Source organism: Bombina bombina, chromosome 1 (assembly GCF_027579735.1).
Source record: "Bombina bombina isolate aBomBom1 chromosome 1, aBomBom1.pri, whole genome shotgun sequence".
In the NCBI taxonomy this organism is placed as follows: Eukaryota; Metazoa; Chordata; class Amphibia; order Anura; family Bombinatoridae; genus Bombina; species Bombina bombina.
In genome coordinates, this window is record NC_069499.1 from 1,186,619,989 (window position 1) to 1,186,646,101 (window position 26,113).

General features: G+C 37.3%; 1 protein-coding gene across 3 annotated transcripts in view; it reads right to left on the bottom strand.

Moving 5' to 3' along the window:
* Nucleotides 1-26,113, bottom strand: part of HIGD1B (HIG1 hypoxia inducible domain family member 1B) — a 168,013-nt gene that overhangs the window by 111,966 nt on the left and 29,934 nt on the right. For all 3 annotated transcript variants that reach the window (XM_053699942.1, XM_053699931.1, XM_053699936.1), the window contains exons 2-3: nucleotides 5,063-5,250; nucleotides 659-793 (exon numbers count right to left, since the gene is read on the bottom strand). In XM_053699942.1, the coding sequence (XP_053555917.1) occupies nucleotides 659-793; nucleotides 5,063-5,159 (232 nt within the window). In that variant the 5' untranslated portion in view covers nucleotides 5,160-5,250. The remainder of the gene's footprint in view (nucleotides 1-658; nucleotides 794-5,062; nucleotides 5,251-26,113) is intronic.

A 26,113-nucleotide genomic window follows, 5' to 3' on the forward strand; every position in this document is an offset into this window, starting at 1 on the left:
ACATGTCATTTTAAACAAGTTTCCAATTTACTTATATTATCAAATTTAAATTAATCTCTAGCTATCCTTTTTTGAGGGAACAGCAATGTACTACTGGAAGCTAAATGATCACATCTTGTGAACCAATAAAAAGAGGCATGTGCAGCCACCAATCAGCAGCTATCTCCCAGTAATGCATTGCTTTTCCTGGGCCTACCTAGATATGCTTTTCACATAAGGATAGCAAGATAATGAAGCAAATTTGAAAAAAAGAAGTAAATTGGAAAGTTGTTTTAAATCACATGTTCTGTGTGAAACATGAGAAAAGGTTTCATGAGCTTCATGTCCCTTTAATATTACTGTGTGCAGCAGCGTCTGCATCACGTTACACTAACACAGGGATCTGGCTCAGATGGTAAAAAAGTCTTTTGAAAAAACAAACAAAAAATCCTAATAAAGTAGCTAATACAAACTTAATGAACATGTTGTTTTTTTTTCTGTCAGAGCCATAAGGGTCTATTATTTCACAACAACATAAGAATAATGAATGTGCGTCACAAGGAAAGTTAAAGTGTATAGAAATGTTAAAAGTTAACTACAGTTTGCGATGACTGTTCAGCTCTTCCTCTCACTTTCTGGACAATACTCCACTTCATTTGTTTTTTAGGGTTGGGCTTACCAAGTGCTGTGGCGCCAACTACGCAAGCTTGAGCAGCAACACGTGTGTGGATAAGATGCACGGACATCTTGACATCTCCTCGGCCCTTGAGGCGGTATAGTCCATAGGCAACAATCACAGCAAATCCAGCAAGGCCTAAGGATATAAACCAGGTAAAAAAAACAGGCAGTGGAAAATGACATCATCACATTTCTCTTAAAGATGGAAATATGAACTTTATTACAGTTTTTCTTTGCCTTTGTTAAAACTGGATTCATATGTCTATTAACAGTTGTATGGTCCTATCTGTTGTTGAAATTCTAACCCACAGACCAAATGTGCACAAGCAATTCACGTTAATTTCAAAAGCTTTAATTTAATATTTTTCATGCAAATAATATTTGCCTGTCTATATAATGCAGTTCGAAGTACATGATAGAACTTTGAATTTGTTGTCTACTAAAAAAAAGTCACTGCCAAATGCCAATATGTTATTGTTTCGACATGGCACTGGTCATTTGACAAATTGTTACTAGGCTTCCATTATACTGGCCACTGAACAGTTTAAACATATAATTAAAGTAGAAAATTCTCTATTCAAACATGGGATTGACTGTTTGACCAGTTAAATATTTCAATGTTAATATGTCAACCAGAAATGTATCTTACAGCGAGATAGAGCCAGCGAGTCATACAAAGCACAAAGTTGGGTAAAAATCAGCAAAATCCTTTATTCATAACACTGGATACAAAACATGATAAAAAAGAAAGATGCAGCAGTAGGAAAGACTGTCCTACGCGTTTCGGCCTTAATCATAGACATAGAAATGTATCTTAGCCATTTTTAAATGTATCTAAGGTTTTGATATTCACTACCTCATTAGGCAAGGAGTTCAACAATTTGATTGTTCTTACAGTGAAAAAAAAAGTTTATGTTGCTGGAAATAAAATCCCCTTTCTTTTAGCATTAATGTGATATGAAACTGAAATATTTTCTTTTGTGATTCAGACAGAGCATACCATTTAAAAAAAAAAATGTCCAATTTACTAATTTACTTCTTTTATCAAATTTGCTTCGTTCCCATGATATTCTTTGTTGAAGAGATACCTAGGCAGGCATGTGGAGCACAACATGGCAATAAATAGTGCTGTCATCTAGGGCTTTTCCAAATGGATAACATTCTTGGAAAACCACCGCTATATAGTGCTCCAGAAATGGGCCGGCTACTAAGCGTACATCCATGCTTTTCAACAAAATATACCAATAAAACGAAGAAAAATTGATAATAAAAGTAAATTAGAAAGTGGTTTAAAATCACATGCTTTATCGCAATCATGAAATAAATTTTTAGGGTTTCATATTCTTTTAAGTGTGACCTCTTGATACAAACAATTCCTTGGAATAAACAGTGCCTCCTGTATATGGGCCTTGGATATATTTGTATAAAGTAATCATATCACCTCACAAGCACCTTGTTTAGGGTAAACAGACCCAATTTGGTTAACCTTTAATCATAGTTTAAATCATCCTTTGCCCTTATTAGTTTTGTGTCTCTTCTCTAAACATTTTCTAAATCTGCAATGTCCTTTTTTTAAAATAGGTAGCCTGCTTATTTTATATTCAAAATGTAGAAAATTACATTTACCAATACTAAATCTTATATTTGTCGTTTACCAGCCCATTCTTCCAATGTTTGTAAATCCTCTTGCAAAACAATTACACCTTGTACGGACCTAATCAACTTACAAAACTTTGTATCACCTGCAAATATAGATGTGGCTATTTAATCCTTCATCCAAGTAATATATAATAGTAATAAAAGAACAGGACCCAATACTGATCCTTGGTGGAGCGCATTGATTTTGGTCTTTTTTCCAGTCTGAGCATGATCCATTTACTACAACTTGATGCCTCCTGTCATTTTCAGTTATTCCCAGTTCCCTAATTTTGTATAATAATCTCTCATGTGGCACTTTATCAAAAGCCTCTGCAAAATCCAAGCATAAGCCATCAATTGATTAATCTTCAGCTATATTCTTGCTGATTTCCTTATAGAATTTAATTAGATCACTTTGTCATGATCTATTTCTTATTAAACTATGCTGATTTAAACTCATAATCTTGTTTTCATGAATCTACCCTTGAATAGAATCCATTCAAGTATCTTCCCCACTAAAGATGAAAGGCTTACTGGTCTATAGCTTTCTACATGAGCTCTGCTTCACTTTTGAAAAACTGGTATCACATTAGCTTTATGCCAGTCCTGGTGTACTATGCCTGAGAATAATTAGCCTGAACCTGTCACTGTTAACATAAGATTATCAAGTTAAAGTTTATAAGTCTGCTTTCTTAGGCTGCTGCTTATTGTTAGCGCATGATAATCTAACTATCTCTGCTCTGGTGAGATAATCTAAGAGGTCTCGACAGTACTGCAAAATAATATTAAAAAGGCACATTTTAGCCTAAGAGCATGTTTTATCTCACTATGCAGGGTTCTGTAAGTGAAGGTGTAATACATACAGTACAATTTAATGCTAAAAAAAACAACACCAAGACATTTTGTGTGCTTCCTCTCCATGCTAGCGAGTTTGCTATAATAAAATACTGGCTGAACCTCGGAGGGATGGCAAGTACATGAAATAGATTGTGCACATCTATAAAATGAATACAAAAAAATATTAACTAACTAGAAAATAATAATGAAATTAAACTGACTAAGGTATTTATTAACATTCAAAATTCTTATAAATATTGACACATTTCAGTCTAAAAGCTTTTCTCACAATCTGATGTTTTATACATTACACTCAGGCCTGTGAGAAAATATATTCAGTCCATTTGCTGGCACTGCAAGATCTATTTTCACTTAGCAAATAAAATAATTTAACTTGTACTTGTTTCAAATTGCACCCCTACATATGCTGCTATACAGAAAAATACAAAAAGTATGGGAAATTATTGATTTTAGACTTAGTGTTCTATAATTTTGTTCTAGCAGTGTCTGGAAATGAGAATAGGTGCATTTAAACTGGAATTGTTTGCTATGTAACATATAAAATGCTATGTGTAAACTGAATAAGACTTGCATTGTTATGCCATCAAGAAATGAAGTGAATGCCCTCAGTTTTGATATAAACTTTTCATTGGAAATGTTGCCACAGACTTTAGAGGTCTGATGGATCTACTAGTAGTAGCTATGTTAAAGTCAAGCTTAAAGTGATATAAAACCCACATTTTGTCTTTCATGATTCAGATAGAGCATGCAATTTTAAACAACTTTGTAATTTACGCCTATTTTTAAAATGTAGGTTTCATATCCCTTTAATTTCATCCAGCCTCAAGTTACTAAGGGTCTAATATTCAAAAGCTCGCCACTCAGATGAGATAATCTACTACATCTCATGAGTATGGAGAGGTCTCTAAAAAAATGTTAGAAACACAAATTTTAATTTGAAAGATATTGATCTCACTTTTCAAGGTTTTGTATATGAATGAGAGATACCTACATTACAATATAAGGTCTAAACAAATCCTAAAGATTTTGCATAATTTCTCTACATGCTTTTAAATATCAGGCCTTAAGGCCTTTGCTACTAAATATGATTGACACTTTGGCCCAAGTTCTCTAAAGCTCTCTGGTGTGGTAAGTTTCTATAAAGTGCCTCGTAAGTATTAAGGGATTGCTTTAAAGTAAATGTGTATCTCATTAAGGGGAGATCACTATGTCATATGTGAAGGAGAAAGACTTACTTTACAATATAATGCTCAGTGAAATAAGATTATTATTGTCTTTAAATGTGTAATTGTTACTAGCCACTTGACCCCTGAGTGGAAATGACCATTTAAACAATTAAACATGATACTGTAATTTGGTAATTTGTCTCCTACATGACATCAAATGTAATTATTATATAAAGAAAGATCTATGAAATACTGCATATACCGTACTTGTCCAGTGCTCATTTTAATATCTTTACTTCAGTCCCTTAAATATTGAAACATAGATATTCACAGAAGATAAGAGCCATAGGCCAAGCAAGTCTGCCCGATATTTCCTAAAAGTATAAATATATCTAGATGGTAGGATAGCCTTATGCTTGTCCCAGGCATTCTTAAAGTTTCCCACAGTGTTTTTCATTACTACCTCTTGTGAAAGTTTATTCCATGAATCAATCACCCTTTCTGCAAAAAGTGTTTCCTAAAATTACTCCTGAATATACTGCCTTCAGCTTAAGATTATGAACCTTTATTCTTGAATTTTCCTTTTTATGTAAAATACTCACTGCCTCAGTTCTACTAAGCCCTTTATTATACTTAAAAGTCACTATCATATCACCTCTTTCTTTTTGAAATATGCAAAAGTTTAGCATTTCTTAGAGTATGTGGCACACTGATACTGTACCTCCCCTTTTATGGTCACTTACCTACTGGAACAAGAGGAGATTGTTTCATTTTACGCTGAAGTTTTCCGGTGACACTCTCCTGACTCTCAGGGACCCAACTGTCCTCGTCTGCTGACATCCTGTCACGACTGCCAGTCAATGGCACTTTGTTACATTGTTTGTAGGAGATGCAGCTCAACTGTAGGATACCCAGGAGGGAGAGGGGCCACCTTGATACAAACCAGAGAGAGATGGAGGATGACAATTGTAGAGATCAAAAGATATGTAAAACAGAGCAGAGATAGATCAAAAAGAAAATGCAGATGGCAGAGTTAGACAGAAAATAAGGCAGAGGTGATGCAATATGTGAGGGGACACTAAAGCCTATTTATAATAAAGAATACATCAACCATTTACATGAGATAGTTTCTAATGCCAGGGTGTATATATATATATATATATATATATATATATATATATATATAGGGAGAGAGAGAGAGAGAGAGAGACTGAAAGAGAGAGAGAAAGAGAAAATGAGAGAAAAATGAATGAAAAGAAAGAAAGAAAGAAAAAAAGAGAGAAAGAAAGAAAGAAGGAGAGTGGTGTGAGAGAGAAAGAGAGGAAGTGAGAGAAAGAGTTTGGAAAAGAAAGTGTTGAGAAAGAGAGAGAGGAAGAGAGAGAGTGAGAGAAAGAGAGTGAGAGAGAGAGAGAGAGAGAGAGAGAGAGAGAGAGAGAGAGACAGATGGAAAGACAGGGGGAATAGAGAGAGTGAGAAAGTGAGATAAAGAGAGAGAGTGAAGGAAAGAGAGAAGAGAAAAAGAGATAGTGAAAGAGAGAGAGAAAAAGAGCGAGTGAGAGAGAAAGAGACTGAGAGAGATCCAGAGGGAGAGAGAAGAACAGAGAGAGAGAGAGAAAGAAAGAGAGGATGAGAGAGAGAAAGAGAGAAAGGGAGAAAGAGAGAGTGAGTGAGAAAGAGAATGAGAGAAAGAGACTCCCTATTTTGTGTAACTACTTGGTCACATTGGCAGCACTCCCAAGGATGTGTATATAAACTTTTTGTAAGGTATGCTAAACCAAACTTTGTATTTATATTTAAAAAAAAAAGAGAGACTGACTATCTTCCATTGGTTAAAGTACCCCACCCAAGCTCAGGTGCACTCATGACAATAATGGAGGTGTGGATATATAGCCAGGGAGTCTCATTCTATTATGAAGAGAAAAAGCAGGAATGATTCAGCCCATAAAGGCAAAGGACTGTAGTGTTAGGACCAGCCAATATTGCGACACCTTGTGAGTTGGTGACTGGCTAAGCAGAATATGACCATATTGTGTGAATAAGATCCTAATTTTATTTAAAAGAATAAATATTTTTGCAGGCAATTTTTTGCAGCATTAAAAAATGTGTTATTTTTTTGCAAATGGATGTGCGTGTCAATACCCCCTATTTTGTGTAACTACTTGGTCACATTGGCAGCACTCCCAAAGATGTGTATCTAAACTATTTGTAAGATGTGCTTAACCAAACTTTTTATTTAAAAATAAAAGGGAGACTAACCATCTTCCATCGGTTAAAGCACCCCACCCAAGCTCAGGTGTACTCATGACAATGTAATGGGGGTGTGTATATATAGCCAGGGAGTCTCATTCTATTATGAAGAGAAAAAGCAGGAATGATTCAGCCCATAAAGGCAAAGGACTGTAGTGTTAGGACCAGTCAATATTGGGACACCTTGTAAGTTGGTGACTGGCTAAGCAGAATATGAAAACAAACCAACAAGGGTATCAGCACAATTAAAAATACTGTACTCCCTTCTAAAATAAGGATCCAGAGAAAAGATAAAAAAGCACACTTGTTAACAAATAGGAGGTGATTAAATCCACCTATGAGAAACCTGCTGATCAGTATGTTTAACTATAAGCTACAAAGTGTAGTACCAATAGATAAATAAAAAGACTCATATACATATGCTAAAGTTCAGAATAAACTAAATGAGTTAAAACAAATAAGATCAAATTTAATACATAAAATTTTTGCAGATTTAGGGGCACCGCACACCGTTTTGGCCTTACCGCAAATCAACTTACGCAAATTGCGTATAGTCTTTTTTCTATGAGACTTCCATAACGCCGGTATTACAAGCTTGTAATTTACCTGTAAAATAAAACCTAACTTTAGTTACACTAAAAACACCTAACCTAACCCTACAATTAAATAAATTCCCTAAATTAAATAAAATTAACTAAGTTCAAAACAATAAGCTAAATTACAAAGAAAAACAAACACTAAATTACAGAAAATCAAAAACAAATTACAAGATCTTTAAACTAATTACACCTAATCTAATAGCCCTATTAAAATAAAAAAAAGCTCACCCAAAATAAAAAAAAACCTCGCCTAAACTAAACTACCAATAACGCTTAAAAGGGCCTTTTGCAGGGCATTGCCCCAAATAAATCAGCTCTTTTACCGGTAAAAAAATACAAGCAGCCCCCCCAACAGTAAAACCCCACACCCACATAACCAACCCCCCAAATAAAACCCTAACTAGAAAAACCTAAGCTCCCCATTGCCCTGAAAAGGGCATTTGGATGGGCATTGCCCTTAAAAGGGCATTTAGCTCTATTGCGGCCCAAAGCACTAACCTAAAAATAAAACCCACCCAATACACCCTTAAAAAATCCTAAAACTAACCCCCGAAGATCCATTTACCGGGAGAAGTCTTCATCCAAGCAGCAAGATGTCCTCAACGAGGACATTTTTGTAATTTAGCTAATTGTTTTGAATTTAGTTCATTGTATTTAATTTAGGGAATTTATTTAATTGTGTAATTTAGGTTAGGTTTTTATTTTACAGGTAAATTTATATTTATTTTAGCTAGGTAGTTATTAAATAGTTAATAACTATTTAGTAACTATTCTACCTAGTTAAAATAAATACAAACTTGCCTGTAAAATAAAAATAAACCCTAAGCTAGCTACAATGTAACTATTAGTTATATTGTAGATTTATTTTACAGGTAAGTATTTAGTTTTAAATACTTTAGCTTAGGGTTTATTTTACAGGTAAGTATTTAGTTTTACATAGGAATTATTTAGGTAATGATAGTAGGTTTTATTTATATTTATTTTAAATATATTTAAGTTAGGGGGTGTTATGGTTAGACTTAGATTTAGGGGTTAATAAATTTAAAATAGTGGCGGCGACGTTGGGGGTGGCAGATTAGGGGTTAATAAATGTAGGTAGGTGGCGGCGATGTTAGGGCAGCAGATTAGGGGTTAATACTATTTAACCAGTGATTGTGATGCGGGAGTACGGTGGTTTAGGGGTTAATGTGTTTATTATAGTGGCAGCGACGTGGGGGTGGCAGATTAGGGGTTAATAACATTATGTAGGTGTCGGCCATGTTGTGGGCAGCAGATTAGGGGTTAATAAATATAATGTAGGTGTCTGCAATGTTGTGGGCAGCAGATTAGGGGTTAATAAATATAATGTAGGTGTCGACGATGTTGGGGGCAGCAGATTAGGGGTTCATAAGTATAATGTAGGTGTCGGCGATGTCCGGAGTGGCAGATTAGTGGTTAATAAGTATAATGTAGGTGTCGGCAATGTTGGGGGCAGCAGATTAGGGGTTAATAATTGTAAGATTAGGGGTGTTTAGACTCTGGGTTCATGTTAGGGTGTTAGGTGTAAACATAAAATTTGTTTCCCCATAGGAATCAATGGACCTGCGTTACGGAGCTTTATGCTGCTTTTTTGCAGGTGTTAGACTTTTTCTCAGCCGACTCTCCCCATTGATGTCTATGGGGAAATCGTGCACGAGCACGTACAACCAGCTCACCGCTGACTTAAGCAGCGCTGGTATTGGAGTGCGGTATGGAGCACAATTTTGCTCTACGCTCACTTCTTGCCTTTTAACGCCGGGTTTAGAAAAACCTGTAATACCAGCGCTGTAGGTAAGTGAGCAGTGACAATAACGTGCAAGTTCATACCTCACCCCTCATAACGCAAAACTCGTAATCTGGCCGTATATATTTAAACACAAGCACATAAACACATTTCATATAGCACAATATACAATTAACATTTCATAGAAAGCACACGTTGACAAAAACTCTTTGTAGAGCTAGTCAAAACAGTCCAAATAATTCCAGATAAAATAATGTCTAGAAGCAAAAGAGACAAAGGAAGGTCCCGTTACAGGCGGTAAGATGTTAAACAGAATGGTGTATTCAAGTACTTACACGGGGTATTGGTGCTTCTGATCTTATTGGAGTCCAAACGTCCACAAATAGCGGCAGTATTATTAGGTCCCCCAACCTGTTAGGTCCACAGCTGATATAAAGTTCTTTTGAACAAATCTTTAGGTAATCTTAGGAAGTCTTGGGATATCTGATAAATGGCTGTAGATGTATAGCGTATAGCCTATACCAAACAACAGACCGTTATTGCTCCCCTTCCTACACCTGCTACTACAGGTAATCCTCTGGGTCAAGCTCCACAGCTTAACGAAATTGAGCAACGCGTTTCTGAGGTCTCTCTCCTTTCTCTAATAATACTGCCACTATTTATGGACGTTTGGACTCCAATAAGACCAGAAGCGTCAATACCCGGTGTAAGTACTTAAATACACCATTCTGTTTATCATCTTACCATCTGTAATGGGACCTTTCTTTGTGTCTTTTGCTTCTAGACATTACTTTATCTGGAATCATTTGGACTTTGGATCTAACACCGTTCTATCTAGCTCTACGTGTGCTTCCTATTAAATGTTAATTTTATATTGTGCTATATGAAATGTGTTTAAATATGTTTTTATTTCTTCTATTCCGGAATTTTATGTATTAAATTTGATCTAATTTGTTTTAACTCATTTAAATTACGCTGTTGTATGTTTTTGCAGGCATTTTTTACAGCATTTAAAAATGTGTTGTTTATTTACAAATGGATGTGCGCCAATACCCCCTGTGTTGTGTAACTATTTGGTCACATTAGTAGCACTCCCAAAGATGTGTATCTAAACTATTTGTAAGGTGTGCTAAACCAAACTTTGTATTTGTATTTCAAAAAAAAAGAGAGACTGACTATCTTCCATTGGTTAAACACCCCACCCAAGCTCAGGTGTACTCATGACAATAATAGAGTTGTGTATATAAAGCCAGGGAGTCTCATTCTATTATGAAGAGAAAAAGCAGGAATGATCATTCAGCCCATTAAGGCAAAGGACTGTAATGTTAGGACCAGTCAATAATGGGACACCTTGTGAGTTGGTGACTGTCTAAGCAAAATATGGTCATATTGTGTGACTAAGATCCCATTTTTATTTAAAAGAATAGATGTTTTTGCGGGCAATTTTTTTGCAGCATTTAAAAATCTGTTATTTATTTGCAAATGGATGTGGACGTCAATACCCTCTATTTTGTGTATATATATATATATATATATATATATATATATATATATATATATATATATAATTTTTCTGAAATTTCAAGAGAGAAAGGTTTGAAGAGAACACAGTAGTGTTATCTCTGCAATAGACAGGGATTTCAGCACTCCATTTATTTACATCAATGCACACATTCAAAAGAATTCATTTAGAGCAGGTGTTCAAAGGCCTTCACGCAGCCAAACAACTTCTGGGTCCCCTAAACCAAAACCACACAAAATATGTTGTAAATAATAATGAATTTATTTGTGCAAACAGTCATTAAAAGAAATCAAAAAACCTCATAATTTAAAAATACGTTTTTGTACATTAAATGCATAGATAAAGCTGGCCAGCTCACTCAAAATTAATATGATGCAGATAGATATCTAAACAGGTAACTGGGTTATTGGGCAACACCCCTACCAGCGGGTAGCCCTGTATGCCTACAGGAATCTGCTACCATGGATATTATTGGGGATCCATGCATAATAACCCGTTTGGTACACAAGCAAAAATGGCAACACCTATCTCAGAGGGTAACAAAAATGAGCTACACAAGCTTGTTACCTTGAGAACAATCTGAGGATCTATGCCAATTACTTGTGTGCTGAGCAAAAGCAGTGTAACAGAAATTACATACTTTTCATTTTACACACTTTTATCAAGAAACAACACCCTGACCAGAGGGTAGCACCAATATTGAAAAAAGGTTCCGGCTACCTTAGTACTATATAGGGATCTATGTTTCTCTATTGATAGATGTGTAATCACAGCAAAAGTAACAATCACATTTGTAATGCAAGCAGTATAGGCTGTTTGAGAAAACTATTAATAAAGCTTTTCCTCATTCGCTATAACCTTGTTTAAGGCTTAAATGTATGCTCTTTAGTGCATTTTCCAGACAGTACATTCCATTATATATATATATATATATATATATATTGTGACAGAAAGCAAGGCCTGGTTATAAATGGAAGATATTTAAGACCAAGCATTGTACATGCTATTTCTCCTTTCAGTTAAAACCCCAGGGAGAAAGAGTGTGTATTTGATTATGCAGTTGATAAACTGTGTTCTGGGTCCCTGGGGTTTGGGATAATTGGAGAGAGGGTGGGCCATTATCCCAGACAGCTGTGAAGCTGTCCAGCAGCTAATCACAGGTGTGGCTAATTAGAAGTTGTGAGGGTTTAAATAGCAGCCTCACTTAGGCCTTGGGAGAGAGTTACACAGCTACAGAAGCTGGTGTGTGTGTTTGTTACACTGTGTAAAAGACTTTTGTTCCTGTGAACTGTAAAAGGACATTATTTTTACAAAGCACTTGTGGAATGCTGTGAAGTGCTGGGACACATTTAAAAGTACTTAACTTTGCTGCAGAGGAAGGATTTCCCTCTTTTGAAAATGAACTGCCTGTTTGTTATTGCTGTGAAAAATAAAGCCTTTTAAACTACAGTGGAATGTCCTGTGCTGCATTTGTACCCTAGAAGACCGTGGTTAAGAGTGGTCCCTGTTACACTTGGTGGAGAATGCGGGCAACCACATTGTATGTCTGAGGGCATAATAATCTGCAAGCAACATGGAGGAAGTCATTAAAGCTTTGATCCATTCTAATGCTATACAGCAGGAGACTAACAGAAAAGCTGCTGAAAATAGTGCAGCACTGCAACAGTTGGTCTTGGCCCAGTCAGAGAGTGCTATGCTGCTGGCTAAATCACAGAAGGAGAACACTGAATTGTTGATACAACAGATGGCTGCTGTGCAAGCTGAGACATTCAGGAAGACCCGGGAAGAGCAACAAAGTGCTACACAAACTCTGCAACGAGAGGTTCAAGCCATATCAGAAAAACTGAACTCTGAATATGTTGGTGGCAAGGTTCCAGAGTAATAAGGGCTAGTCATTATCTTCAAAAAATGACAGCAGCTGATGATGTTGAGGTGTATCTTTTGGCATTTGAACGCACAGCAGAAAGAGAAAAATGGCCGACAGTTGAGTGGGCGAGTATACTTGCGCCATTTCTTAGTGGTGAACCTCAGAAGGCCTACTTTGATTTAGAGCCAGCACAAGCCAGTGACTATGAGAAATTGAAAGCAGAAATCCTTGCACGCCTGGGGGTGACTTCGGCAGTCCGTGCACAAAGATTCCATTCCTGGATGTTTTCATCTCAAAATGCTGCAAGATCCCAGATGTTCGACCTTATACACCTTGCCAGGAAGTGGCTGCAACCAGAGGTTAATTCGGCTACCAAAATAGTGGAACTACTGGTGATGGACCGGTTTCAGCGTGGATTACCCGCTTCCCTGCGGCGGTGGGTTAATCAAGGTGATCCTCAAACAGCGGATCAGTTGATTGTATTGGTCGAAAGATTTATAGCTTCAGGAGAAGTTTTGCAACAATCTTCAATGGATCAGCCCCACAATCCCAAGTCCCAGAGCTCTACAAGAACTGGTAAGACTGTTCAGGGGATAAAGGGGATAAGAGAGCAGCAGGTGTATAGGCAAAACACCAGAGACATTTCCCCAGGAATTAAGGAAACATTTAAATATAACCAACCTGTAAGATGTTTTAAATGTAATGAGGTTGGGCTTATTGCTAGAAACTGTGATAAAGATGAATTTATGAACTGTAATGTTGCACATTCACTATTGTCTAATAGCAACAGCTCTGTTAATAATGATTCCCATTGGTGTACTGTGACGGTTAATGGTAAAGTGTCTAGGGCTTTGCTTGATTCAGGAAGTATGGTCACACTAGTGGCTAAATCTTTAGTACCAGATGCAGTATTAGATTATGGGGAAAAAAATGGGAATTATCTGTGTTCATGGAGATAAACGGGAATATCCTACAGCTGAGGTGGAGATTGAGACTCAGTGTGGTAAATTAAAATATTGTATGGGTGTAGTACCAAATTTAGCCCATGAGGTGGTGATAGGGAGAGATTTTCCAAAATTTCTGGAGTTATGGGAATCTCCAGAAATATGTCAAACTTCTGATATTTATGTATTTCCTTTCTCTGAAACTGATTTTGAAGGGGGTTCCATTGAAAAGGAGAAAAATAAGATTTATTGCCCTATGCCTGTATTAGTAGGTGATCAACCTTCTCAGAGTAATGAAGTACCAAGTTCTAGCTCGGAAAATATTGATGATTTGATAGATCTGGTTGGTGGCCCTGGTAATTTTAAAAAAACCCAATGGGAGGATCCAACATTGGTAGAGGCAAGAAATAATATCAGGGTTATAAATGATGTTAATTTCAAAGTAAGTCAGCCAGGGAGAAGGAAAACTGAGTAAATATATCATATAAATCTGTTAAAACCTTGGAAAGATAGGGAAGTTTTAGTTACCTTAAAACCTACAGAACTCCCTGTCACTGAACCAGAAGTAAATATATCGGAAACCCTATCTGTACATCAGAAGCGAGAGGTCAAGGATTTTATTATAATGAACAAAGAGGTATTTTCTGTGATACCGGGAAAAACTAATGTTATTAAGCATGACATAATAACAGAACCAGGGAAGAAGGTCTGCCTTAAACCCTATAGGGTCCCTGAGGCTCGTAGAAAGGCTATTAAACTGGAGGTAGACAAAATGTTAAAGCTTGGGGTAATTGAGGAATCACAAAGTGAGTGGAACAGTCCAATCGTGCTTATTCGAAAGCCAGATGGTTCATTAAGGTTCTGTAATGACTTTCGTAATCTTAATTGTGTTTCCAAATTTGACACCTACCCAATGCCTAGAGTAGATGAGTTGATAGAAAGGCTAGGAAAAGCACGTTATGTCACTACAATTGATTTAACGGAAGGGTATTGGCAGGTGCCTCTCACTAGTCAAGCAAAGGAAAAGACAGCTTTTTCAACCCCAGAGGGCTTATTTCAGTATACGGTGTTGCCATTTGGTTTACATGGGGCCCCGGCAACATTCCAGAGGATGATGGATAGAATTCTGAAACCCCATGTTCGTTATGCGGCAGCATATTTGGATGATGTTATAATTTATAGTACAGATTGGGAATCCCATCTTCCAAAAGTTCAAGCAGTACTTGATGCAATACGGTCCGCTGGGTTAACTGCCAATCCTGCAAAATGTACTGTTGGTTTACAGGAAGCTAAGTACTTGGGTTATACTATTGGTAGAGGATTAGTTAAACCTCAGACAACAAAAGTAGAGGCCATACAGAACTGGCCACAGCCTCTAACTAAAAAACAAGTAAGAGCATTTATTGGGATAACTAGTTATTATAGAAGGTTTATCCCGAATTTCGCTACAATTGCGGCACCCTTGAGAGATCTCATAAAAGCAAGGGCCCCAATTATGATAAAATGGTCCCCAGAAGCAGAACAAGCTTTTAAGCATTTGAAAGATGCCCTTTGTGCCCATCCAGTTTTGGTAACCCCCAATTTCGCTAAAGATTTTATTGTACAGACAGATGCCTCTGATGTTGGTTTAGGAGCAGTTCTCTCGCAGGAGTGTCAGGGAGAAGAGCATCCTGTCCTTTTCCTAAGCAGAAAACTTATTTCACAGGAAAAGAACTATTCTATAGTGGAGAAAGAATGCCTTGCCATTAAGTGGGCTTTAGAGACCCTTAGGTACTATCTGTTGGGAAGAAAATTTAAATTAATAACAGATCTTGCTCCTCTCACATGGATGAGTCAGAATAAGGAAACAAATTCAAGGGTTACTAGGTGGTTTCTTAGCTTGCAACCCTTCAATTTTACTGTTGAGCACAGGGCTGGTCTTTTGCAGGGCAATGCTGATGGTTTGTCTCGGGTACATTCATTGATGTCCATGGTCGCTCAACCCACTGGGTGTGAGCTGGGGGGGAGGATATGTGACAGAAAGCAAGGCCTGGTTATAAATGGAAGATATTTAAGACCAAGCATTGTACATGCTATTTCTCCTTTCAGTTAAAACCCCAGGGAGAAAGAGTGTGTATTTGATTATGCAGTTGATAAACTGTGTTCTGGGTCCCTGGGGTTAGGTATAATTGGAGAGAGGGTGGGCCATTATCCCAGACAGCTGTGAAGCTGTCCAGCAGCTAATCACAGGTGTGGCTAATTAGAAGTTGTGAGGGTTTAAATAGCAGCCTCACTTAGGCCTTGGGAGAGAGTTACACAGCTACAGAAGCTGGTGTGTGTGTTTGTTACACTGTGTAAAATACTTTTGTTCCTGTGAACTGTAAAAGGACATTATTTTTACAAAGCACTTGTGGAATGCTGTGAAGTGCTGGGACACATTTAAAAGTACTTAACTTTGCTGCAGAGGAAGGATTTCCCTCTTTTGAAAATGAACTGCCTGATTGTTATTGCTGTGAAAAATAAAGCCTTTTAAACTACAGTGGAATGTCCTGTGCTGCATTTGTGCCCTAGAAGACCGTGGTTAAAAGTGGTCCCTGTTACAATATATATATAAGCAGCAAAAAAGGAAATGTTGCAAGCAGCGGTTTTAGTGGTAAAAACACAGTCTTTATTAGAACATGATTTAAAAACACTTCAGAGATCAGCACAGGTACATCACAACGAATAGTCCGCTAACATGTTTCGGCCTCAGGCTGTAATCATAGCTACTGGACAGCGCACCTGAGCCATTTAAAAAGCACCAGGGTCACCCTGATTGGGTAAAATCAAATACAAGTTGTGAAGTAAATTAACTCTATGAGTACTTATATAAATTGTGAAGCCTGTTATCTGAATTCAAAAGATTGCAATTGCAACAAATGACAAGTCAAAGGAATACTATAAAACAGTATGATAATACAGTAGTATAGTTATACATAAGGTGCTAACATTTAATAAAGCAATAATGAGATAATGTATAAACCAACAAGGTTCCTAAACCCAATTTAAACTAATGTGTAGGAACTAAACAACTTTAAAGGTTGGTAACAAAACATAACATAATGCACCAACGAAATGGGACCATAAATTCTGTAATTTAATGCGGAGTATCAGCATATATGAAAAATGATGAACACTATACTGATAAATCACTTTATGTGACAATTAAAATATGTAGTGAGACATAACTTTATGGAAATTGAAAGATTACAAGAATGAATAAAAATCAATAAAGGAGGAAAATGAAAAAAGCAAAATGGAGAAATAAATAAAACAATGAGAGAATTGGGGAAATGAGAAAATGAAAATGAAAAAAATAAATAAATTAAAATAAAATAAATAAATAAATAAATATAATAATAATGAGGCAAAGTAAGAGGAAGGGAGAGAGGAAAAGAGGAAAAAGGAAACAGGAAAAAGGAAAAGGTACTGAATCCAGACAGGCCGCTTCACAAGAGGGAACAAATTACCTGAGACTGTAGAATAAATCTCTATTGCCAGTAATTGATCAGGTCATATTCTGAATTCAAACGAGTGGGTACACGAGTTTGTAGTTTAAAAATCCAGAACATTTCCCTCTTCTGCAGCAGCCTGTCTCTATCACCCCCTCTAGGGGGGCAAAGACCTCTCTCAATGGCCTGCCACCTAAGTGAATTTACACTTTCTTTCATGTAATTAACAAGAGTCCATGAGCTAGTGACGTATGGGATATACATTCCTACCAGGAGGGGCAAAGTTTCCCAAACCTTAAAATGCCTATAAATACACCCCTCACCACACCCACAAATCAGTTTTACAAACTTTGCCTCCAAGGGAGGTGGTGAAGTAAGTTTGTGCTAGATTCTACGTTGATATGCGCTCCGCAGCAAGTTGGAGCCCGGTTTTCCTCTCAGCGTGCAGTGAATGTCAGAGGGATGTGAGGAGAGTATTGCCTATTGAATGCAGTGATCTCCTTCTACGGGGTCTATTTCATAAGGTTCTCTGTTATCGGTCGTAGAGATTCATCTCTTACCTCCCTTTTCAGATCGACGATATACTCTTATATTTACCATTTCCTCTACTGATTCTCGTTTCAGTACTGGTTTGGCTTTCTACAAACATGTAGATGAGTGTCCTGGGGTAAGTAAGTCTTATTTTCTGTGACACTCTAAGCTATGGTTGGGCACTTTATTTATAAAGTTCTAAATATATGTATTCAAACATTTATTTGCCTTGACTCAGAATGTTCAACTTTCCTTATTTCCAGACAGTCAGTTTCATATTTGGGATTATGCTTTAATTATCATATTTTTCTTACCTCAAAAATTTGACTTTTTTCCCTGTGGGCTGTTAGGCTCGCGGGGGCTGAAAATGCTTCATTTTATTGCGTCATTCTTGGCGCGGACTTTTTTGGCGCAAAAATTCATTTCCGTTTCCGGCGTCATACGTGTCGCCGGAAGTTGCGTCATTTTTTGACGTTATTTTGCGCCAAAAATGTCGGCGTTCCGGATGTGGCGTCATTTTTGGCGCCAAAAGCATTTAGGCGCCAAATAATGTGGGCGTCTTATTTGGCGCCAAAAAATATGGGCGTCGCTTTTGTCTCCACATTATTTCAGTCTCATTTTTCATTTGCTTCTGGTTGCTAGAAGCTTGATGTTTGGCATTTTTTTCCCATTCCTGAAACTGTCTTATAAGGAATTTGATCTATTTTGCTTTATATGTTGTTTTTTCTCTTACATATTGCAAGATGTCTCACGTTGCATCTGAGCCAGAAGATACTACAGGAAAACCTCTGCCTGCTGGATCTACCAAAGCTAAGTGTATCTGCTGTAAACTTTTGGTAGCTATTCCTCCAGCTGTTGTTTGTATTAAATGTCATGACAAACTTGTTAATGCAGATAATATTTCCTTTAGTGATGTACCATTGCCTGTTGCAGTTCCCTCAACATCTAAGGTGCAGAATGTTCCTGATAACATAAGAGATTTTGTTTCTGAATCCATAAAGAAGGCTTTGTCTGTTATTTCTCCTTCTAGTAAACGTAAAAAGTCTTTTAAATCTTCTCTCTCTACAGATGAATTTTTAAATGAACACCATCATTCTGATTCTTTGGACTCTTCTGGTTCAGAGGATTCTGTCTCAGAGATTGATGCTGATAAATCTTCATATTTATTTAAGATGGAATTTATTCGCTCTTTACTTAAAGAAGTACTAATTGCTTTAGAAATAGAGGATTCTAGTCCTCTTGATACTAATTCTATACGTTTGGATAAGGTTTTTAAAGCTCCTGCGGTTATTCCAGAAGTCTTTCCTGTTCCTAATGCTATTTCTGCAGTAATTGCTAAGGAATGGGATAGATTGGGTAATTCATTTACTCCTTCTAAACGTTTTAAGCAATTATATCCTGTTCCGCCTGACAGATTAGAATTTTGGGACAAAATCCCTAAAGTTGATGGGGCTATTTCTACCCTTGCTAAACGTACTACCATTCCTACGTCAGATGGTACCTCGTTTAAGGATCCTTTAGATAGAAAAATTGAATCTTTTCTAAGAAAAGCTTATCTATGTTCAGGTAATCTTCTTAGACCTGCTATATCATTGGCTGATGTTGCTGCAGCTTCAACTTTTTGGTTGGAAACTCTAGCGCAACAAGTAACAAATCGTGATTCTCATGATATTATTATTCTTCTCCAGCATGCTAATAATTTCATCTGTGATGCCATTTTTGATATTATTAGAGTTGATGTTAGATTTATGTCTCTGGCTATCTTAGCCAGAAGAGCTTTATGGCTTAAGACTTGGAATGCTGATATGGCTTCTAAATCAACTCTACTTTCCATTTCTTTCCAGGGAAACAAATTATTTGGTTCTCAGTTGGATTCTATTATTTCAACTGTTACTGGTGGGAAAGGAACTTTTTTACCACAGGATAAAAAGTCTAAAGGTAAAAACAGGGCTAACAATCGTTTTCGTTCCTTTCGTTTCAACAAAGAACAAAAGCCTGATCCTTCGTCCTCAGGAGCAGTTTCAGTTTGGAAACCATCTCCAGTCTGGAATAAATCCAAGCCTGCTAGAAAGGCAAAGCCTGCTTCTAAGTTCACATGAAGGTACGGCCCTCATTCCAGTTCAGCTGGTAGGGGGCAGGTTACGTTTTTTCAAAGAAATTTGGATCAGTTCTGTTCACAATCTTTGGATTCAGAACATTGTTTCAGAAGGGTACAGAATTGGTTTCAAGATGAGACCTCCTGCAAAGAGATTTTTTCTTTCCCATGTCCCAGTAAATCCAGTGAAAGCTCAAGCATTTCTGAATTGTGTTTCAGATCTAGAGTTGGCTGGAGTAATTATGCCAGTTCCAGTTCCGGAACAGGGGATGGGGTTTTATTCAAATCTCTTCATTGTACCAAAGAAGGAGAATTCCTTCAGACCAGTTCTGGATCTAAAATTATTGAATCGTTATGTAAGGATACCAACGTTCAAGATGGTAACTGTAAGGACTATATTGCCTTTTGTTCAGCAAGGGAATTATATGTCCACAATAGATTTACAGGATGCATATCTGCATATTCCGATTCATCCAGATCATTATCAGTTCCTGAGATTCTCTTTTCTAGACAAGCATTACCAATTTGTGGCTCTACCGTTTGGCCTTGCTACAGCTCCAAGAATTTTCACAAAGATTCTCGGTGCCCTTCTGTCTGTAATCAGAGAACAGGGTATTGTGGTATTTCCTTATTTGGACGATATCTTGGTACTTGCTCCGTCTTTACATTTAGCAGAATCTCATACGAATCGACTTGTGTTGTTTCTTCAAGATCATGGTTGGAGGATCAATTTACCAAAAAGTTCTTTGATTCCTCAAACAAGGGTAACCTTTCTGGGTTTCCAGATAGATTCAGTGTCCATGACTTTGTCTTTAACAGACAAGAGACGTCTAAAATTGATTACAGCCTGTCGAAACCTTCAGTCTCAATCATTCCCTTCGGTAGCCTTATGCATGGAAATTCTAGGTCTTATGACTGCTGCATCGGACGCGATCCCCTTTGCTCGTTTTCACATGCGACCTCTTCAGCTCTGTATGCTGAACCAATGGTGCAGGGATTACACGAAGATATATCAATTAATATCTTTAAAACCGATTGTTCGGCACTCTCTAACGTGGTGGACAGATCACCATCGTTTAATTCAGGGGGCTTCTTTTGTTCTTCCGACCTGGACTGTAATTTCAACAGATGCAAGTCTCACAGGTTGGGGAGCTGTGTGGGGATCTCTGACGGCACAAGGAGTTTGGGAATCTCAGGAGGTGAGATTACCGATCAATATCTTGGAACTCCGTGCAGTTTTCAGAGCTCTTCAGTTTTGGCCTCTTCTGAAGAGAGAATCGTTCATTTGTTTTCAGACAGACAATGTCACAACTGTGGCATACATCAATCATCAAGGAGGGACTCACAGTCCTCTGGCTATGAAAGAAGTATCTCGAATTTTGGTTTGGGCGGAATCCAGCTCCTGTCTAATCTCTGCGGTTCATATCCCAGGTGTAGACAATTGGGAAGCGGATTATCTCAGTCGCCAAACGTTGCATCCGGGCGAATGGTCTCTTCACCCAGAGGTATTTCTTCAGATTGTTCAAATGTGGGGGCTCCCAGAGATAGATCTGATGGCCTCTCATCTAAACAAGAAACTTCCCAGGTATCTGTCCAGATCCCGGGATCCTCAGGCGGAGGCAGTGGATGCATTATCACTTCCTTGGAAGTATCATCCTGCCTATATCTTTCCGCCTCTAGTTCTTCTTCCAAGAGTAATCTCCAAGATTCTGAGGGAATGCTCGTTTGTTCTGCTAATAGCTCCGGCATGGCCTCACAGGTTTTGGTATGCGGATCTTGTCCGGATGGCATCTTGCCAACCATGGACTCTTCCGTTAAGACCAGACCTTCTGTCTCAAGGTCCTTTTTTCCATCCGGATCTGAAATCCTTAAATTTAAAGGTATGGAGATTGAACGCTTGATTCTTGGTCATAGAGGTTTCTCTGACTCCGTGATTAATACTATGTTACAGGCTCGTAAATCTGTATCTCGAGAGATATATTATAGAGTCTGGAAGACTTATATTTCTTGGTGTCTTTCTCATCATTTTTCTTTGCATTCTTTTAGAATACCGAGAATTTTACAGTTTCTTCAGGATGGTTTAGATAAGGGTTTGTCCGCGAGTTCTTTGAAAGGACAAATCTCCGCTCTTTCTGTTCTTTTTCACAGAAAGATTGCTATTCTTCCTGATATTCATTGTTTTGTACAAGCTTTGGTTCGTATAAAACCTGTCATTAAGTCAATTTCTCCTCCATGGAGTTTGAATTTGGTTTTGGGAGCTCTTCAAGCTCCTCCGTTTGAACCTATGCATTCATTGGACATTAAATTACTTTCTTGGAAAGTTTTGTTCCTTTTGGCCATCTCTTCTGCTAGAAGAGTTTCTGAATTATCTGCTCTTTCGTGTGAGTCTCCTTTTCTGATTTTTCATCAGGATAAGGCGGTGTTGCGAACTTCTTTTGAATTTTTACCTAAAGTTGTGAATTCCAACAACATTAGTAGAGAAATTGTGGTTCCTTCATTATGTCCTAATCCTAAGAATTCTAAGGAGAAATCATTGCATTCTTTGGATGTTGTTAGAGCTTTGAAATATTATGTTGAAGCTACGAAATCTTTCCGTAAGACTTCTAGTCTATTTGTTATCTTTTCCGGTTCTAGGAAAGGCCAGAAAGCTTCTGCCATTTCTTTGGCATCTTGGTTGAAATCTTTAATTCATCTTGCCTATGTTGAGTCGGGTAAAATTCCGCCTCAAAGATTTACAGCTCATTCTACTAGGTCAGTTTCTACTTCCTGGGCGTTTAGGAATGAAGCTTCGGTTGACCAGATCTGCAAAGCAGCAACTTGGTCCTCTTTGCATACTTTTACTAAATTCTACCATTTTGATGTATTTTCTTCTTCTGAAGCAGTTTTTGGTAGAAAAGTTCTTCAGGCAGCGATTTCAGTTTGAATCTTCTGCTTATGTTTTTTGTTAAACTTTATTTTGGGTGTGGATTATTTTCAGCAGGAATTGGCTGTCTTTATTTTATCCCTCCCTCTCTAGTGACTCTTGTGTGGAAAGATCCACATCTTGGGTAGTCATTATCCCATACGTCACTAGCTCATGGACTCTTGTTAATTACATGAAAGAAAACATAATTTATGTAAGAACTTACCTGATAAATTCATTTCTTTCATATTAACAAGAGTCCATGAGGCCCACCCTTTTTTGTGGTGGTTATGATTTTTTTGTATAAAGCACAATTATTCCAATTCCTTATTTTATATGCTTCGCACTTTTTTTCTTATCACCCCACTTCTTGGCTATTCGTTAAACTGATTTGTGGGTGTGGTGAGGGGTGTATTTATAGGCATTTTAAGGTTTGGGAAACTTTGCCCCTCCTGGTAGGAATGTATATCCCATACGTCACTAGCTCATGGACTCTTGTTAATATGAAAGAAATGAATTTATCAGGTAAGTTCTTACATAAATTATGTTTTTCTGATGACACTTCGCAAAGTGTTGAACTAGGGGTGTGGATGCTACACCAGCTTGTATCGTGGAGAGATGGTTACGAATTCGCACCTTGACCTCAGTAGTCATGAGTCCAACGTACTGTAAATGGCACGTAATACAGCTCAACACATATACAACATATGTAGAAGTGCACTTGAGACAGGACTGGATGGCAAAAGTCTCCCCTGTAACTTTAGATTTAATACTGTCTGAGGGTAGAACAAACTCACATACCCTGCATTTATTGCGGCATTTGAAGATGCCTCTATGTGTGAGCCAAGAGCTCTGTCTTTGATTAATCTTAGGTAAAGCAGAAGGAGATAATAAATTACCTAGAGTAGTTGTTTTCCTATAGGAACAACGTAGCCCTTGAGAAATACAGTGCTCTAGTTTATCATCAGCCGCTAGGAATGAAAAGTGTTTTTTTACTATTTTACAAATTTCAGTATATTCCTGACTGAACTCTGTAACAAAAGTTACTCCTTTATGTTCATTGATATTTTTATGCTTATCAGTTTCATTTGTCTGGCCCAAAACTCGTGACCTATCTAGGCCATCTAACTGTTTCCTGGCCTTCTTGATAACCTTGGCACTGTATCCTCTGTTTTTTAGCCTATTGGCCAAATCTTGTGACTGCTCTGCACACTTGTTAGGTAAAGAACAGTTGTGTTTAACCCTAATAAATTGGCCTTTGGCCACGGAATAGGGTACGTGTCTGGGATGACAGCTTTGCGCATGTAGGAGGGTGTTCCCAGCTATGGGCTTCCTATAGATCTCTCGATAATCCAAAAGAGGGAACAGCACCACAATGATAATGCTTAAGAAATATTTATTGGGACATCATACAAACACACCACGACGTTTCGGTCCTAATAGACCTTAATCATGTGACATAAAACATGACCAAACACCATACATATATACCCCTTGGGGGAGGAGACTTATACCTATCACAGGTGTATATCTAATATATATTAACTTATTCAGATATATGCAAAACATGCTCACTGCTCCATCTAGTGGTGAAGAGAGGTCATCACTTCCAATATTTAGTGACCTAAAAAATGCAAGTACAAAAATTAAAAACAAATATAAGGGTAGTTAACCCATTACAGTTAAATACTGACTCTTAATATGTACAGTGCTTAATTCTGGTGAGAATATAGAGTTTACAAGATTAAATTATAACAAATAACCTTTAAGTTTTAAGATTTTTTACAGAGTGACTCCCCAGTCAATTTCTGTATTCATCCCTATTGGGATAAGAGATTGTAAAGTGTAGATCCAATAAGTTTCCCTACACTTCAACATTCTCTGTCTATCACCCCCCCTTCTTGGTTTTTTTATTTGTTCAATAACTTGGTACCTGAGTTGGGATATGCTATGGCCAGCTTGCAAGAAGTGATTAGAGACAGGGGCATCTTTATTGCCACAACGTATGTTCGATTTGTGTTCATTAATCCTGTCTCTAATCCTTCTTGTAGATTCGCCAATATAGATTTTAGCACATGGACATTTTATAAGGTACACAATATAGTCAGAATTGCATGTAAAATAACCTGGAATCCTATATTTCTTGCCATTTAGGAGGTGGACAAAATGGTCCCCTTTTATTACGTTGCCACAATTACAACACCCTAAACAAGGAAAACAACCAACCTTAGGGGTAGATAAAAATGTTTGGGTGCCTTTTTTCTTCGATCCAACATCTGCTTTAACCAAGACATCATTAATATTTCTACCTCGCCTATAGGCTGCCATAGGGGCCTCTTGGAATTCCATAATATTGGGGTTTAATTCTTTTAAGATAGACCAATGTCTCCTAATGATCTGATTGATTTTGTTACTTAGAGGGTTGAACTGGGAAACAAATATCATCTGTTTGGTATTATTTTTATCTTTCTTATTCCTACCCCTATATTCTCCCTTTAAAATAGAGGTTCTAGGGACCTTACCAATTGCCTTAATTTGTTTTTCCACTAGTTGTTTAGGATAACCTCTCTGTAAAAAGAGATTACCCATTTCATCTAATCTAGTCTGTGCTAACTCCTCATCAGACACAATTCTCTTAACTCGAAGGAGTTGACTTTTGGGAAGGCTGTTGATCAAGGGAGGATAGTGAGCACTCTCATATTTTAACAGACTGTTTCTGTCACTATCCTTCCTATAAAGATCAATCAGTAATTTCCCATCTTTTTTATAGACAGTTGTGTCTAGGAAGTCAATTGACTCCTCACTACTTACTAACTTCAATTTTATGTGTCTTGTGGAGATATTTAAGTCAGCTACAAAACTGACCAAGGAGTCCAAGTCGCCCCCCCCATATGCCAAAAATGTCATCTATATATCTAAACCAGCATATCCCATGTTGGATAAATGCCTGATTGGTGTATACAAATTTTTCTTCATAGGTATTCATAAAGACATTGGCATATGTGGGGGCGACATTGGACCCCATGGCAGTACCCTGGCATTGGATGTAAAATGAATCTTGAAACATGAAGAAATTATTATAAAGTACCATCTGTAGTAATTCCATAAGAAATTCTCCATGAGAGATATTAAATCTATTACTGTTATAGATAGTTTGTCTCATGGCCCCTATTCCACTTTCATGTGTAATAGACGTGTATAAGGATGTCACGTCTAATGAAAAAATAATGGTTTTGTCACAAGGCAAATCTAGGGATTCTAATTTTTCTATAAAATCCCGTGTATCCTTAATGTATGAAATTGATTCAGTTGTAAAAGGTCTTAGAATTCTATCTAGATATTTAGATACATTGGTCAATATTGAATTAGTGCTTGCCACAATGGGGCGTCCAGGGGGAGTCTGTCTATTTTTGTGAATCTTAGGCAGTGTGTAAAGGACTGGTACAGAGAATGTCTCAGGAATCAGAAATGTTTGCTCCTTTAGAGTAATCAGTCCATTACACACTGCCCTGTTAGTACAATTCACCAAATCCTTCATGATCATATGTGATGGATCATAATTAAGTAATTTATACACATCTTTATCTTGTAGTTGTTGTTCTATTTCTCTTATTTAATATGATCTATCCATCACAACTGTAGCCCCGCCCTTATCAGCTGGCTTGCAAATAATAGCTTTGTTAGATTTAAGACTTGATAGGGCTAACTTCTCTTCTCTAGAAAAATTAATTTGAGTATTTCTGTTACACATAGGATATTTGTTATATTTGCACTGTAACATATCAATATCTTTAAGTACTAATTGTATGAAAGTTTCAATGCTATTGTTATATATATTTGGCACAAAAGAACTCT